The following is a 16,643-nucleotide window of genomic DNA, read 5'->3' on the forward strand; positions in this document are numbered from 1 at the left end:
AAAAAAGATGTTTTCCTTTTGCTCTTGAAAAATGTACACGGCATATAACAACACTATATAACCTAGATATAGTAGTATACGTGATCTCAAACTTGTCATTCATAATTTACTTATATATTAGAAAAAAATAAATATAAGATATATATAATATAGGAATACTTCCTTTAGTTATGAGAGAAATATTATGAAAACAAACCTTCAGGTCAATTACAATAAATATAATCCTCACTAAATAAAGATGAATCGATCACAAGCAAGGTGCTGGTTCAAGCTGCATTGTTTAGGATGGGAACACTTAAAAAATAATAGAATATTAATAGTGTCTGAGTCGCGTCATATGTACCGACAACAGAAGTACTGTGTGTCTTGAGGACGGTATATATTAGACATTCTTTACTACCACGATAGTGTAAACCTAAGGAATACGTTTATAGTGTTTTCAGGAATACAATATGTGCTATATAAGCTTTGAATACTTAAAAAAAATTTGGTGTATACATTATTTTTGAATTTTTGCCGCGGACAGCAGCTAGTATATTGTGCACCCGTACTCATCCTGTGAGCGGTAGCGCAAAAGGATTATAGAGTAGATGCCACAAAGGTGTTTATCAGACTCCAGTGATTTTGATATTATGGCAATGAATGTTATCGAGTATTTCCAGTACATTGTTTGTTTAAGTCAGTACATAGATTTTTGATTTGGTACTAGATGCAAAGTATGGTTACAGCATTAATATATTAGCTATCTTTTCGTCAGAGATAAAGTGCTGTGCCATTGCTTACACAGTGTGCTTGTCTCTATCCCTATAAGGTTAATTTTTTTCAGTCTAAGACGTAGTGTTGGAGTGTGTGCCCAAATGTCTGGCGCCGCACAGTTTACATTTAGTTTTCTTCACATCTGCCTGAGGGGCATACTGCTAGAGGTACTTATATCCTAACCTTAGTCTAGCGGTTACAACATCTCGTACTCTAGTGATCTTGTTACTTGCTCCATTTTCATGTTTTACTTGATACATCTCATCATGGTAAACAATGGATTGACTAGTGCCTGTTTGCACTTGTCTACTGGCTACAAATTCAACAGCAACCTCATTTCTGTTTACCAGTTTTAAGGTTCTGTCTGACAAGCTTAGATTATACTCAACATTGTCGATATTGCCACCCTGTTCCAGAATTTGGGTCCAAACATCCAGTACCTTGAGTAAATGTGTTAAAGAGGAGCTTCCCGGCATACAACCGTTTGGAAGTTTCAGGCTTTCTTAGCACCATCAGTCTTCTCCATAGTAAATGCGGAATCCAATCGTGATTATTTTCCCCTGAAATACTGCTTTTAGACACATTTACTATTTCTTATACATCATAATAAATTATCAACGAGGAGTTAATATATGGTTAGTACTTCTACCCTCAATTAATCTTGAAAATAAAATACAGAAATAATTATATATCTTTTCTTAATCGGATATAAGTCGCCGAATGTGGATATTTCTTGGTCCAATATCAACAATATAGTTTTTTATAAGTATTAGGTGCATAAAGAAGAGAGTAAAAATAATATAAAATTTTATTGAAATTACAATTACACAAATTTCTTTACAACTTTCTATTGAAATATAAAATTTCTGACATATTTTAACGTCTCAAATAGTTGGCCGAGAATGGGAGGCTGTCTTGGTGTTGAATATTTTGAGGTTTGATCCAAAAAAGTTACTGGCTACTTGTTTATTTTCCATAGTAGCCATAAGAACCACCAGAGTTGCCAGAGCCACCACCCGTGGAGCCGCTACCACCAGAGGAGCCGCCGCTATATCCACCATTGTTACCACCAGAGGAGCCGCCGCTATATCCACCATTGTTACCACCAGAGGAGCTGCCACTATATCCACCATTGTTACCACCAGAAGAGCCGCCGCTATATCCACCATTGTTACCACCAGAAGAGCCGCCGCCAAATCCACCGTTGGTAGCCCCAGAGGAGCTGCTGCCATATCCACCGTTGGAAGCCCCAGAGGATCCACCACCAGTAGATCCACTTCTACTACGGCTACCATACATGGCGACGCTGGAGGTCACCAGCAGCACTAGGCAGAAACCAGTAATGGCGCAACGCTAGAAATAAAAAATATATTAAGTATTTGTTTAAATACTCGAAGGAATTGGCAACATGAGATTTGATAAAAAGTATAGAAGCTTTTTTTATCTGCATGAACTGGAGCTTACTGAACTTACCGAACTTTCACTTGCAAACCGCATCAGGACTTTAAAATCCATTTGTTTTAAATTTATATACAGAAATAGCTAAATTATGTATTTTTCATATAAATCTCCAATTATCTCCATAATATTAGATAGAAGGACTTTGTATTCGAATTAAATTATAGTATTACAAGAAAAATACACTATAAGTTTCGATTCTAAAGCGAGAAATGATTTGCACAAACACATCCATAAGAATCGATGTTTATTTGCAGGGATTATTTTTTCGTGGGAAGGGGAGACTTGAAAGACGAAGGAATTCGAAAAATGAAACAACTTGATCCTATATTGAAACCAGTCAAAACTCTTTTCTGAAATGAATCAGGATTGTATTAGCTTACAGTTTACTTTTTACCCTAGACGTGTGGACATATAACAGCTTTTACTATTTGACAATTATAATTTAATCCACAACTGTATTTAAAAAAGAAATATTACATTAATTTGTTCTTATTCTGCACAGCTTAATACTAACCATGTTGACAGTGTGGAGATGAGAACAGCTCTTGATATCCTGCAGTGTGAAGTTGGTCTTTATATAGTAGCCCCCACCTCCAAGACATGAATGAGGATGACGTCGTAAGGTCATTGTTTAACCACAAGCATCAACCATGAGCGGTAGTGTGTTATTAGTAAGGTAACATAATCAATTTCAGTAAATTTCTCTCCATTTTCTAGGGAAGCAAGTTATTATACCTTCTCAGACTTATCCTAGTAGCAGAGTCGTTCACTTTTTTTAAATAATCATCTCCGGATTAATAGTTGAACTCTAAATTGTTTAGTATTTTTTGACAATTTTAATTTTTATTTGCTTCTGTCAAAAAGGAATTATGTGTTAGTTATTTTGTATTTCATTTTGTTTTACAAGTTTTTATCTTGAAAAATTTGATAAAAAATAATAGTTTAATATTTTTCAAGTGACACTCGAGTGACCAGCAAACATGGTAAATACATTTTACTCCAGAGAAAATATTATAACATTTTTAAAACATATATTTAAGTTATTGTAGCATACAAATTATTTGTCTCCCCTAATAACTAATTTCATATATTGTTATTACATATAAAAATTATATAAAAGAGTTCTTTACGTTATACACTGTACAATACTTCCTTTTATTCTTGAAACAAAAATGATGAAAACACTCTGTCATTCAATTACAATACATAAAAACTTCACTCGAAGCAAAGAGAACAAAACAAGCAGTGAAGAGTTTAAAGCTGTATTGGTTGGAGCTGGAAACTCCAGTGGGCCAAGACTAATAATAATTGAAGTTTCGAGTATACTACATATAGATAAATTAAAGTATTTTTATCTTTAAGACGACATTTGTAACTCTTATTTCTACTTCCCTGTTAACCTAAGGAGTGATTGAATGGATGAGTCCAACTTTTCTGTTATGTTTTTTATAAGAAATTTATATCTCAGGTGGGGGTAACCAGTGATCAACATTCGTTCAGTTACGTAGCATTAATATCAGAATTTTTCAGTTGAAGATTTATTAAATCAAAAGAAACCTTGAAGCAATTTATTTTTTTATATAAAATAATCGATAGGATAACTATTATTGGAAAAGTTTTTGAGCCTAAATCAACTTGAAAAAAAAACTTATTCTGCATAATTCCAGGCTTGTAATTAACATTATTTTTTCTTTTAACAGTAACAACATAAGTTCAACGTAACACCATCCTAGTTTTTGTAATAATGTGTATATATACTTCTGTATGAATTCTTGTATAGTGGCTTTAAAACTGCTTAACATTGATTCAAGTGTAATATACCAGAACCCCTAAGTGCATTATTATGTTCATACATTTTATGGTAAAGTGAGTTGAATAAAAATCATAAATTGTCTTTGAATTTTTTTGAAAAAAAATTCTGTACACAAACGAATACAGATATTACAAACAGTAATATTTTTTTAGTCTTAATGGGTCCTTTTAACTATAATACAAAACTTGTTGTGACAACGAAGTATTCCTATAATGGTAATTATCAAGTGTGAAAAATTAGGCACCCCAAATTTATTTCATTTGATGCTTAAACATCCTAAAGCTAACCTAACTAAACATAAATCTCCGCTGGTAGCACTCAGATTGTTTATTCATCAAATTAAAGGAGGTTGAGTGCTTAGTCTTCATGAGTCCTCAGCAATGTTTAGAAGTTACTTTACTGCAAATCCTATTTAATTTACGATATCAGAATTTTAAATTAATTTGTAGATGGCGAAAAATTGCTCGATTGTAAGGTACTGAACACAAACAAAATTCTAGGGTTTTTGGGCCAATATTTTTTGTGTGGTGCCAATACATAAGGGATGTTTTGTCTGCGGTACAGTTACAAGTAAAGTTTCCAAAGGTTATTCGGGCTGTTTAGACATTTATCAGTCTTCTCTCCATAGTAAATATTTGGTCCAATCGTCATAATATTTCCTGAAGTAATTTATCACTTTTACTATATTGACTATTTTGTTTGATACACAAGAATAATTTCTCAAAAAAGAACTAAATATTTGTTTAACAGCTTCCCCCAACAATAAATCGTGAAAAAAAACTTATGATACAACATATATTGAAACTTGTCTTCTAATCCGACAGAAGACGACTTGTGGATATTTTATCGATACATGGAACTACATCAAGACTTTTATAAGCATTAGAGCATAAAGAAGAGAACAGAAATGAAGTCAAATTTATTGAAATTACATATCCATAAATTTGTATGAAATATTCCATGAAAAGATACAAACATAGACATTATATTTTAACATTTCACTGAGTTGGTCGGAATGGGAGGTTGTCTTGTTGTTGAATATTTTGAGGTTTGATCCAAAAGTTACTACACGGTTTATTTTCCATAGTAGCCATAAGAACCACCAGAGCTGCCAGAGCCACCACCGGGTGAGCCAAGCACACCAGAAGAAAGCTGCCGCCATATCCACCATTGTTACCACCAGAGGAGCTGCTACTATATCCACCATTGTTACCACCAGAAGAGCTGCCGCTATACCCACCATTGTTACCACACCAGAGAGCTGCCACTATATCCACCATTGTTACCACCAGAAGAGCCGCCAACTACACTGCTATTGGTAGCCCCAGAGGAGTTGCTGCTATATCCACCAAGTTGAGCCCCAGAGGATCCAGCCCACCAGTAGATCCACTTTACTACGGCTACCATACATGGCGACGTTGAGGCCACCAAGGTACCAAGCAGAAAGTCCAGTAATTTGGCGCAACGCTGGAAATAAAAAAATTAATAACTATTTGTTTAAATACTCGAAAGAATTGACGACATGAGATTTGATAGTTATAGAAGCTTTTTTTATCTGCATGAACTGGTTTACTGAACTTATCGAACTTTCTACTTGCAAACTGCATCAGACTTTAAAAATCCATTTTTTTTAATTTATATACAGAAATAAAGCTAAATTATGAATTTTTCTATATAAATTCCAATTATTCCATAATATTAGGATACAAGAACTTTGCATGCGAATAAAAATTTTATCATTAAAGAAAAATACACTATAAGTTTCCTCGATTCTAAAGCGAGAAATGATTTGTACCAAAACACATCCATAAGAATCGATGTTTATTTGAAAGTTTTTTATTGGGAGAGGAGACTTGAAAGACGAAGGAATTCCGAAAAAATGAAACAACTTGAGATCCTATATTGAACCAGTCAAAACTCTTTTCGAAATGAATCCAGGATTGTATTAGCTTATTAGTTTACTTTTTCATTCCTAGACGTGTGTGGACATAAGTAACAGCTTTTACTATTTGACAATTATAATTTAATCCACAACTGTGTTTAAAAAGAAATATTACATTAATTTGTTCTTATTCTGCACAGCTTCTTCATACTTACTATGTTGACAGTGTGGAGATGAGAACAGCTCTTGATATCCTGCAGTGTGAAGTTAGTTTTATATAGTCGCCTCTACATCCTCCAAGACATGAATGAGGGGATGATGTCGTAAGGTCATTGTTTTAACCACAAGCATCAACCATGAGCGGTAGTGTTATTAGTCAGGTAACATAATCACCTTCAGTGAAATTTCTCCATTTTCACTGAAGTAGTTATTATGTTCTTAGACTTATCCTAGTAGCAGAGTCGCCCACTTTTTTTAGTCAATTTTCTCCGGATTAATAGTTTAACTCTTAAATTGTTTAGTATTTTTGACACTTTAATTTTTATTTGCTTGTCAAAAGCGAATCTGCGTAATATTATTTTGTATTTCATTTGTTTCTACAAGTTTTATCTTGAAAAATTTGATAAAATAATATTATCATTTTTTTTCAAGTGACACTCTGAGGACTATAAATATGGTAAATAATATTTTACTCCAGAGAAAATATTAATAACATTTTAAAACATATATTTAAGTTATTGTAGTATACAAATTATTTGTCTCCTAATAACTAAATTTCATATATTGTTGCTTTACATTACAAAAATAATAAAAAAGTTCATTACGTTATACACTGTACACAATACTTCCTTTTATTCTTGGAAACAGAAATGATGAAAACACTGTCATTCAATTACTATACATAAAAACTTCACTGAATAAAGAGAACAAAATGCTAAGTGAAGAGTTTAAAGCTAGTATTGGTTGAGCTAAACTCCCAGAAAATTAGACTAATAATAATTGTGCCTGAGAAGTCACATATAGATAAAATTGGAAGTATTTTATCTTTAAGACGACATTTGTAACTCTTTTATTTTACTTCCTTGTTAACCTTAGAGTGATTTGAATGGACGAGTCCAACCTTTCTGTTAGGTTTCTTTTTATAAGAAATTTATATCAGGTGGGGGGTAACCAGTGATCAAATATTGATTCGTTCAGTTACGGTGGCAATATCAGAATTTTCAGTTGAAGATTTAATAAACAAAGAAACCTTTAGCATTTTATTTTTTTTATGTAAAATAATCGATAGGATAACTATTATTGGAAAGTTTTGTTTAAACCAACTTGAAAAAAAATACTTATTCTCTGCATAATTCCAGGTTTGGTAATTGTAACATTATTTTTTTCTTTTAACAGTAAATAACTAAGTTCAACGTAACACCATCCTATTTTGTAACGTGTATATATACTTGTGTGGTAACACGTATAGTGGCTTTTAAATCGCTTAACATTAATTCATGTAATATATTCAAACCCCTATGCATTATGTTCATACATTTTATGGTAAAGAGTTTAACAAAATCATAAATTGTCTTTGGGAATCTTTTTTGAAAAAAATTGCACACAAACGAATACAGATATTACAAACAGAAATATTTTTTAAGCCTTAATGGGTCCTTTTAACTATAATAAGAAAACTTGTTAGACAACGAAGTATTCCTATATAATGGTATATCAAGTGTGAAAATTAGACACCCCTAAATTTATTTCATTTGATCCTTAAATATCCTAAAGCTAACCTAACCAAACATAACCCCTGGTAGCACTAGAGTGTTTATTCATCAAAATTAAAGGAGGTTGAGTGCTTAATCTCATGAGTCCTCAGCATTATTTAGGAGTTGTTACTCTACTGTAAATTCTATTTAATTTACGTAAATACTGAATTTAAATTAATTTGTAGATGGCGAAAATTGCTCGATTGTAAGGTAATGAACACAAAAAATTTAGGATTTTTGGGCCAATATTTTTTTTTGTTACCACACTTAAGGGATATTTTTGTCTGCGGGGTACAGTGTTAGCAAGTAAAGCTTCCAAAACTTATTCGGCTGTTTAGACATTATCTTCCTATAGTAAATATTTCATTCAATCGTGATAATATTTCTTCTTTAGTAATTTACTTTTACTATATTGACTATTTTGTTTGGATACACAAGAATAATTTCTCAAAAAGAACTAGTGTTTAACAGCTTTCCCAACAATAAATCGTGAAAAAAACTTATACAACATATATTGAAACTTGTCTTCTTAATCCGAGGAGAAGACGACGACGATTGATATTTTATCGATACATGAACTACATCAAGGACTTTTATAAGTATTAGAGCATAAAGAAGAGTTTAGAATAAAGTCAATTTTATTGAAATTACATCTACATAAATTTCTATAAAATATTCCATGAAAAGATACAAACATAGACATTATATTATTTCACTGGAGTTGGTCGGGAAATGGGAGGCTGTCTTGTTGTTGAATATTTGAGGTTGATCCAAAAAGTTACTGGCTACTTGTTTATTTTCCATAGTAGCCATAAGAAACTGAATTTTTCAGGAGTTGCGGAGCCACCACCCGTGGAGCTGCTAACACCAGAAGAGCTGCCATATACTCCAGCACCATTGCTCACCCAGAGGAGCTGCCACTATATCCACCATTGTTACCACCGTTAGAAGAGCCGCCGCCAACCACCATTGTTGGCCTCCAGAGGAGCTTTTCATTATATCCACCATTGTTACCACCTCAGAAGAGCCGCCGCTATATCCACCATTGTGCCACCACCAGAGGAGCCACACCATATCCACCATTGTTACCACCTGGCAGAAGAGCTGCCAAATCCACCGCTGGTAGCCCCAGAAGAGCTGCTGCCATATCCACCGTTGAGTCTCAGAGGATCCGTAATTCACCAGTAGATCCACTCTCTACTTTGCCACTATACATGGCGACGCTGGAGGGTCACCAGCAGCACAAGGCAGAAAAACCAGTAATGGCGCAACGCTGGAAATAAAAATATATTAACTATTTGTTTAAATACTGAAAGAATCTGGCAACATGATTTGGCAAAGGAATAGAAGCTTTTTTATCTGCATGAACTGGAGCTTACTGAACTTACCGAACTTTCACTTGTAAGCCGCATCAGGACTTTAAAATCCATTTTTTAAATTTATATACAAATAGCAAATTTATGTATTTTTATATAAATCTCCAATTATCTAAATAATATTAGATACAAGGAACTTTTGTATTCGAATTTTGCTATAGTATTACAAGAAAAATACACTATAAGTTTCTGATTTCCAAAAGGAGAAATGTTTTGTACAAACACATCCATTAGAATCGACGTTTATTTTGAAAGTTTTTTTTTTTTGGGAGGGAGACTTGAAAGACGAAGGAAATTCCTGAAAATGAAAATAACTTGAGATACTGTAATAGAAACCAGTCAAAACTTCTTTTCGAAATGAATCAGGATTGCATTAGCTTATTAGTTTGCTTTTTTCATTCCAGACGTGTGGACATAAGTAACAGCTTTTACTATTTGACAATTATAAATTTAAATCCACAACTGTATTTAAAAGAAATATTACATTAATTTGTTCTATTCTGCACAGCTTCTTAATACCAACCATGTTGTCAGTGTGGAGGTGAGAACAGCTCTGGATATCCTGCAGTGTGAAGCGGTCTATATAGTAGCCTCGCACTCTCCCTCCAAGACATGAATGAGATGACGTCGTAAGGTCATTGTTTAACCACAAGCATCAACCATGAAAGTAGTGTTATTAGTCAGGGTAACATAATCACCTTCAGTGAAATTTTCCATTTTCTACTGAAGTAAGTTATTATACCTTCAGACTTATCCTAGCAGAGTCGCCTACTTCTTTTTGTAGTCAATCACCTCCGATTAATAGTTGAACTCTAAATTGTTTATATTTTTGACACTTTAAATTTATTTGTTTGTCAAAAAAGAAATTGCAATAGTTATTTTGTATTCCATTTGTTTTGCCAAGTTTTTTATCTTGAAAATTTGATAAAAATAATAGTTTACTATTTTTCAAGTATACCTATGACTAAGTGAAGATGGTAAATACATTTTACCCAGAGAAAATATTAACAACATTTTAAAAACATATATTTAAGTTATTGTAGCATACAAATTATTTGTCTCCTAATAACTAAATTTCATATATTGTTATTACATATAAATATTATATAAAAAGAGTTTACGTTATACACTGTACAATACTTCCTTTATTCTGAAATGAAAAATGATGAAAAACACTTCGTCATTCAATTACAATACATAAAACTTCACTGAATAAAGAGAACAAAACAAGCAGGGAAGAGTTTAAAGTTGTATTGGCTGAGCTGGAACCCCAGAAAAATTAGACTAATAATAATTGTGCCTGAGTAGCGTCACATATAGATAAATTGAAGCATTTATCTTTTAAGACGACATTTGTAACTCTATTTTACTTCCTTGTTAAACCTTAGAGTGATTAACGGATGAGTCCAACTTTTCTGTTAAGTGTTTCTTTTATAAGAAATTTATATCTCAGGTAAAACCAGCGATCAACATCTGTTCAAAGGCTGCTGGCAATATCAGAATTTTCAGTTGAAGATTTCATTAAATCAAAGAAAACCTTAGCATGTTATCTTTTATGTAAAATATTCGATAGGATAACCATTATTGGAAAGGTTTTGTTTTCAACCAACTTGAAAAAAAAAAACTTATTCTCTGCATAGTTCAGGTTTGGTAATTGTAACATTATATTTTTTCTTTTAACAGTAAATAACATAAGTTCAACGTAACACCATCCTATTTTTATAATGTGTATAATATACTTTGTGTAAGGAATACTTGTATAGTGGCTTTAAACTGCTTAACATTGATTCATGTAATATATTCAGAACCCTAAATGCATTATGTTCATACATTTTATGGTAAAGAGTTTAACAAAATTATAAATTCGTCTTTAAATCTTTTGAAAAACAAAACAAAAAAATTCTGTACACAAACGAATACAGATATTACAAACAGTAATAATTTTTTAAGCCTTATTGGGTCCTTTTAACTATAATAATACAAAACTTGTTGTGACAACGAAGCATTCCTATAATGGTGATATATCAAGTGTGAAAATTAGGCATCCCAATTTATTTCATTTGGATGCTTAAACATCCCAAAAGCTAACCTTAACCAAACACAATCTGCTGGTAGCATTAGAGTGTTTGTTCATCAAATTAAAGGAGTGTTGAGTGCTTAATCTGCATGAGTCCTCAGCTTATTTAGGAAGTTACCAACTGTTAATAGTGTATTTAATTTACGTAAATACTGAATTTTAAATTGATTTGTATTTGGCGAAAATTGCTCGATTAGGCAGTAATGAACACAAACAAAAATTTGTAGGATTTTTAAATAATATTTTTTGTTACCACACATAAGTGGATGTTTTGTCTTGTTGGTACAGTTACAAGTAAAGCTTCCAAAAGCAGCCTGGGCTGTTTTAGACATTATCAGTCTTCCTGCTAGTAAATAATATTTCATTCAATCGATAATTTTTCTCCCGAAGTAATTCTTATTTTTACTATATTGACTATTTTGTTTGATACACAAGAATAATTTCAAAAAAGAACTAAATATTTGTTTTAACAGCTTCCCAACAATAAATCGTGAAAAAAACTTATGATACAACATATATTGAAATTTGTCTTCTTAATCCGACCGGAGAAGACGACGACTGTGGATACTTTATCGATACATGAACTACATCAAGACTTTATATATTAGGAGCATAAAGAAGAGAACAGAAATGTCACTTATTGAAATTACATCTACATAAATTTCTATACAATATTCCATGGAAAAGATACACATAGACATTATATTTTAACATTTCACTGAGTTGGTCGGGAATGGAGGTTGTCTTGTTGTTGAATATTTTGAGGTTTGATCCAAAAGTTACTGGCTACTTGTTTATTTTCCATAGGCAGCTATATATCCGGTACCAGAGTTGCCAGAGCCACTCATTCGTGGAGCCGCTAACACCTCAGAAGAGCCGCCGCCGTTATATCCACCACCATTGTTACCACCAGAGGAGCTGCCACTATATCCACCATTGTTACCACCAGAAGAGCCGCCGCTATGTCCACCATTGTTACCACCAGAGGAGCTGCCACTATGTCCACCATTGTTACCACCAGAAGAGCCGCCGCTATATCCACCATTGTTACCACCAGAAGAGCCGCCGCCAAATCCACCGTTGGTAGCCCCAGAGGATCGACCACCAGTAGATCCACTTCTACTACGGCTACCATACATGGCGACGCTGGAGGTCACCAGCAGCACTAGGCAGAAACCAGTAATGGCGCAACGCTGGAAATAAAAATTATATTAACTATTTGTTTAAATACTCGAAAGAATTGACGACATGAGATTTGATAAAAAGTATAGAAGCTTTTTTTATCTGCATGAACTGGAGCTTACTGAACTTACCGAACTTTCACTTGCAAACCGCATCAGGACTTTAAAATCCATTTTTTTTAAATTTATATACAGAAATAGCTAAATTATGTATTACTCATATAAAATCTCCAATTATCTCCATAATATTAGATACAAGAACTTTGCATGCGAATAAAATTATATCATTACAAGAAAAATACACTATAAGTTTCGATTCTAAAGCGAGAAATGATTTGCACAAACACATCCATAAGAATCGATGTTTATTTGAAAGTTTTTTTTTTATTGGGAGGGGGAGACTTGAAAGACGAAGGAATTCCGAAAAAAATGAAAACAACTTGAGTTCCTGTATTGAAACCAGTCAAAACTCTTTCGAAATGAATCAGGATTGCATTAGCTTATTTGTTTACTTTTTCATTCCTAGACGTGTGGACATAAGTAACAGCTTTTACTATTTGACAATTATAATTTAATCCACAACTGTATTTAAAAGAAATATTACATTAATTTGTTCTTATTCTGCACAGCTTCTTAATACTAACCATGTTGACAGTGTGGAGATGAGAACAGCTCTTGATATCCTGCAGTGTGAAGTTGGTCTTATATAGTAGCCTCACATCCCTCCAAGACATGAATGAGGCTGACGTCGTAAGGTCATTGTTTAACCACAAGCATCAACCATGAGCGGTAGTGTTATTAGTCAGGTAACATAATCACCTTCAGTGAAATTTCTCCATTTTCTACTGAAGTAAGTTATTATGACTTCAGACTTATCCTAGTAGCAGAGTCGCCCACTTTTTTTAGTCAATCACCTCCGGATTAATAGTTGAACTCTAAATTGTTTACTATTTTTGACACTTTAATTTTTATTTGTATGTCAAAAAGGAATTGCGTAATAGTTATTTTGTATTTCATTTTGTTTTACAAGTTTTTAACTTGAAAATTTGATACAAATAATAGTTTACTATTTTTTCAAGTGACACTCCGAGTAACCATAAACATGGTAAATACATTTTACTCCAGAGAAAATATTAACAACATTTTAAAACATATTTAAGTTAAGGTAGCATACAAATTATTTGTCTCCCTAATAACTAAATTTCATATATTGTTATTACATATAAAAATTATATAAAAGAGTTCTTTACGTTATACACTGTACAATACTTCCTTTATTCTTGAAACAAAAATGATGAAAACTCTCTGTCATTCAATTACTATACATAAAAACTTCACTGTATAAAGAGAACAAAACAAGCAGTGAAGAGTTTAAAGCTGTATTGGTTGAGCTGGAAACTCCCAGAAAATTAGACTAATAATAATTGCGCCTGAGTAGCGTCACATATAGATATAATTGAAGTATTTTATCTTTAAGTCGACATTTGTATCTCTTATTTTTACTTCCTTGTTAACCGTAGGAGTGATTGAATGGATGAGTCCAACTTTTCTGTTATGTTTCTTTTATAAGAAATTTATATCTCAGGTGGGGTAACCAGTGATCAACATCTGTTCAGTTACGGTGGCAATATCAGAATTTTCAGTTGAAGATTTCATTAAATCAAAGAAAACCTTAGCATGTTATCTTTTTATGTAAAATATTCGATAGGATAACCATTATTGGAAAGGTTTTGTTTTCAACCAACTTGGAAAAAAAAACTTATTCTCTGCATAGTTCCAGGTTTGGTAATTGTAACATTATATTTTTCTTTTAACAGTAAATAACATAAGTTCAACGTAACACCATCCTATTTTTGTAATGTGTATATATACTTGTGTAAGGAATACTTGTATAGTGGCTTTAAACTGCTTAACATTGATTCATGTAATATACTCAGAACCCCTAAATGCATTATGTTCATACATTTTATGGTAAAGACTTTAACAAAATCATAAATTCGTCTTTAAATCTTTTGAAAAACAAAAATAAAAAAATTCTGTACACAAACGAATACAGATATTACAAACAGTAATAATTTTTTTTAAGCCTTAATGGGTCCTTTTAACTATAATACAAAACTTGTGACAACGAAGTATTCCTATAATGGTGATATCAAGTGTGAAAATTAGGCATCCCAAATTTATTTCATTTGATGCTTAAACATCCTAAAGCTAACCTAACCAAACATAACCCCCTGGTAGCACTAGAGTGTTTGTTCATCAAATTAAAGGAGGTTGAGAGCTTAATCTGCATGAGTCCTCAGCTTTATTTAGGAAGTTACTCAACTGTTAATAGTATTTAATTTACGTAAATACTGAATTTTAAATTGATTTGTATTTGGCGAAAAATTGCTCGATTGTTAGGTAATGAACACAAACAAAATTCTAGGATTTTTTTGGCCAATATTTTTTTTGTTACCACACTTAAGGGATGTTTTTGTCTTGTTGGTACAGTTACAAGTAAAGCTTCCAAAGGTTATTCGGGCTGTTTAGACATTATCAGTCTTCCCCATAGTAAATATTTCATTCAATCGTGATAATTTTTCTCCTGAAGTAATTTACTTTTACTATATTGACTATTTTGTTTGATACACAAGAATAATTTCTTAAAAAAGAACTAAATATTTGTTTAACAGCTTCCCCAACAATAAATCGTGAAAAAATAACTTATGATACAAAATATGTTGAAACTTGTCTTCTTAATCCGACAGGAGAAGACGACGACTGTGGATATTTTATCGATACATGAACTACATCAAGACTTTTATAAGTATTAGGAGCATAAAGAAGAGAACAGAAATTATGTCAAATTTTATTGAAATTACATCTACATAAATTTCTATACAATATTCCATGAAAAGATACAAACATAGACATCATATTTTAACATTTCACTGAGTTGGTCGGGAATGGGAGGCTGTCTTGTTGTTGAATATTTTGAGGTTTGATCCAAAAAAGTTACTGGCTACTTGTTTATTTTCCATAGTAGCCATAAGAACCACCAGAGTTGCCAGAGCCACCACCCGTGGAGCCGCTACCACCAGAGGAGCTGCCGCTATATCCACCATTGTTACCACCAGAGGAGCTGCCACTGTATCCACCATTGTTACCACCAGAAGAGCCGCCGCTATATCCACCATTGTTACTGCAGAGAGCCGCCGCTATATCCACCATTGTTACCACCAGAGAGCTGCTGCCATATCCACCGTTGGAAGCCCCAGAGGATCCACCACCAGTAGATCCACTTCTACTACGGCTACCATACATGGCGACGCTGGAGGTCACCAGCAGCACTAGGCAGAAACCAGTAATGGCGCAACGCTGGAAATAAAAAATATATTTTTTTACTATTTGTTTAAATACTGAAAGAATTCCGCAACATGAGATTTGGATAAAGGTACAGAAGCTTTTTTATCTGCATGAACTGGAGCTACTGAACTTACCGGAATTCTCACTTGCAAAACCGCATCAGGACTTTAAAATCCATTTTTTAAATTTATATACAGAAATAGCTAAATTATGTATTACTCATATAAAAATTCCACTATCTCCATAATATTAGATAGTAGGATTCCTAGGCCTGAATTAAATTATAGTATTACAAGAAAAATACACTATAAGCTTCCTGGATTCTAAAGGAGAATGATTTGGGTACGTAAACACATCCCTAAGAATCGATGTTTATTTGAAAGTTTTTTTTTTTATTGGGAGAGGGAATCGGAAGACGAAGGAATTCCTGATAAAATTTGAAACAACTTGGAGATCCTATATTGGAAAGTTCAGTCAAAACTCTTCGAAATGAATCAGATTGCATTAGCTTATTAGTTTACTTTTCATTCCTAGACGTGTGACATAAGGTAACGGCTTTTACTATTTGACAATTATAATTCTCTAATCCACAATCAGGTTTAAAAGAAATATTATATTAATTGTTCTTATTCTGCACAGCTTCTTAATACTTACCATGTTGACAGTGTGGAGATGAGAACAGCTCTTGATATCCTGCAGTGTGGTCTGTCTTATATACTGTAGTAGCCTCTACCCTCCCTCCTTAAGACATGAATGAGGATGACGTGTCGTAAGGTCATTGTTTAACCACAAGCATCAAATCATGAGCGGTAGTGTTAGTCAGGGTAACATAATCTTCCAGTGAAATTTCTCCATTTTCTAGGAAGTAAGTTATTATACCTTCAGATTCTATCCTAGTAGCAGAGTCACCCACTTTTTTTAGTCAATCACCTCCGGATTAATAGTTGAACTCAAATTGTTTCGTATTTTTTGAAACTTTAATTTTATTTGTATGT

The 16,643-nt window shown here is 32.9% G+C and overlaps 2 protein-coding genes across 2 annotated transcripts; both read right to left on the bottom strand.

Moving 5' to 3' along the window:
• Window positions 1-1,550: 1,550 nt before the first annotated feature.
• Window positions 1,551-13,014, bottom strand: LOC121862840 (uncharacterized transmembrane protein DDB_G0289901-like). Its single transcript, XM_042361162.1, has 3 exons — window positions 12,945-13,014; window positions 12,030-12,312; window positions 1,551-1,898 (listed from the first exon to the last, which is right to left on the bottom strand). The coding sequence occupies exons 1-3, from the start codon at window positions 12,945-12,947 to the stop codon at window positions 1,723-1,725; spliced, it is 462 nt and encodes a 153-aa protein (XP_042217096.1). The 5' UTR covers window positions 12,948-13,014; the 3' UTR covers window positions 1,551-1,722.
• Window positions 13,015-15,143: 2,129 nt separating this feature from the next.
• On the bottom strand, window positions 15,144-16,343 carry LOC121862841. The gene is made up of 3 exons (XM_042361163.1): window positions 16,303-16,343; window positions 15,511-15,660; window positions 15,144-15,476 (listed from the first exon to the last, which is right to left on the bottom strand). The coding sequence occupies exons 1-3, from the start codon at window positions 16,303-16,305 to the stop codon at window positions 15,231-15,233; spliced, it is 399 nt and encodes a 132-aa protein (XP_042217097.1). The 5' UTR covers window positions 16,306-16,343; the 3' UTR covers window positions 15,144-15,230.
• Between the last annotated feature and the right edge of the window lie 300 nt (window positions 16,344-16,643).

This window comes from Homarus americanus, unplaced genomic scaffold (assembly GCF_018991925.1).
Source record: "Homarus americanus isolate GMGI-L3 unplaced genomic scaffold, GMGI_Hamer_2.0 scaffold42657, whole genome shotgun sequence".
Classification (NCBI taxonomy): Eukaryota; Metazoa; Arthropoda; class Malacostraca; order Decapoda; family Nephropidae; genus Homarus; species Homarus americanus.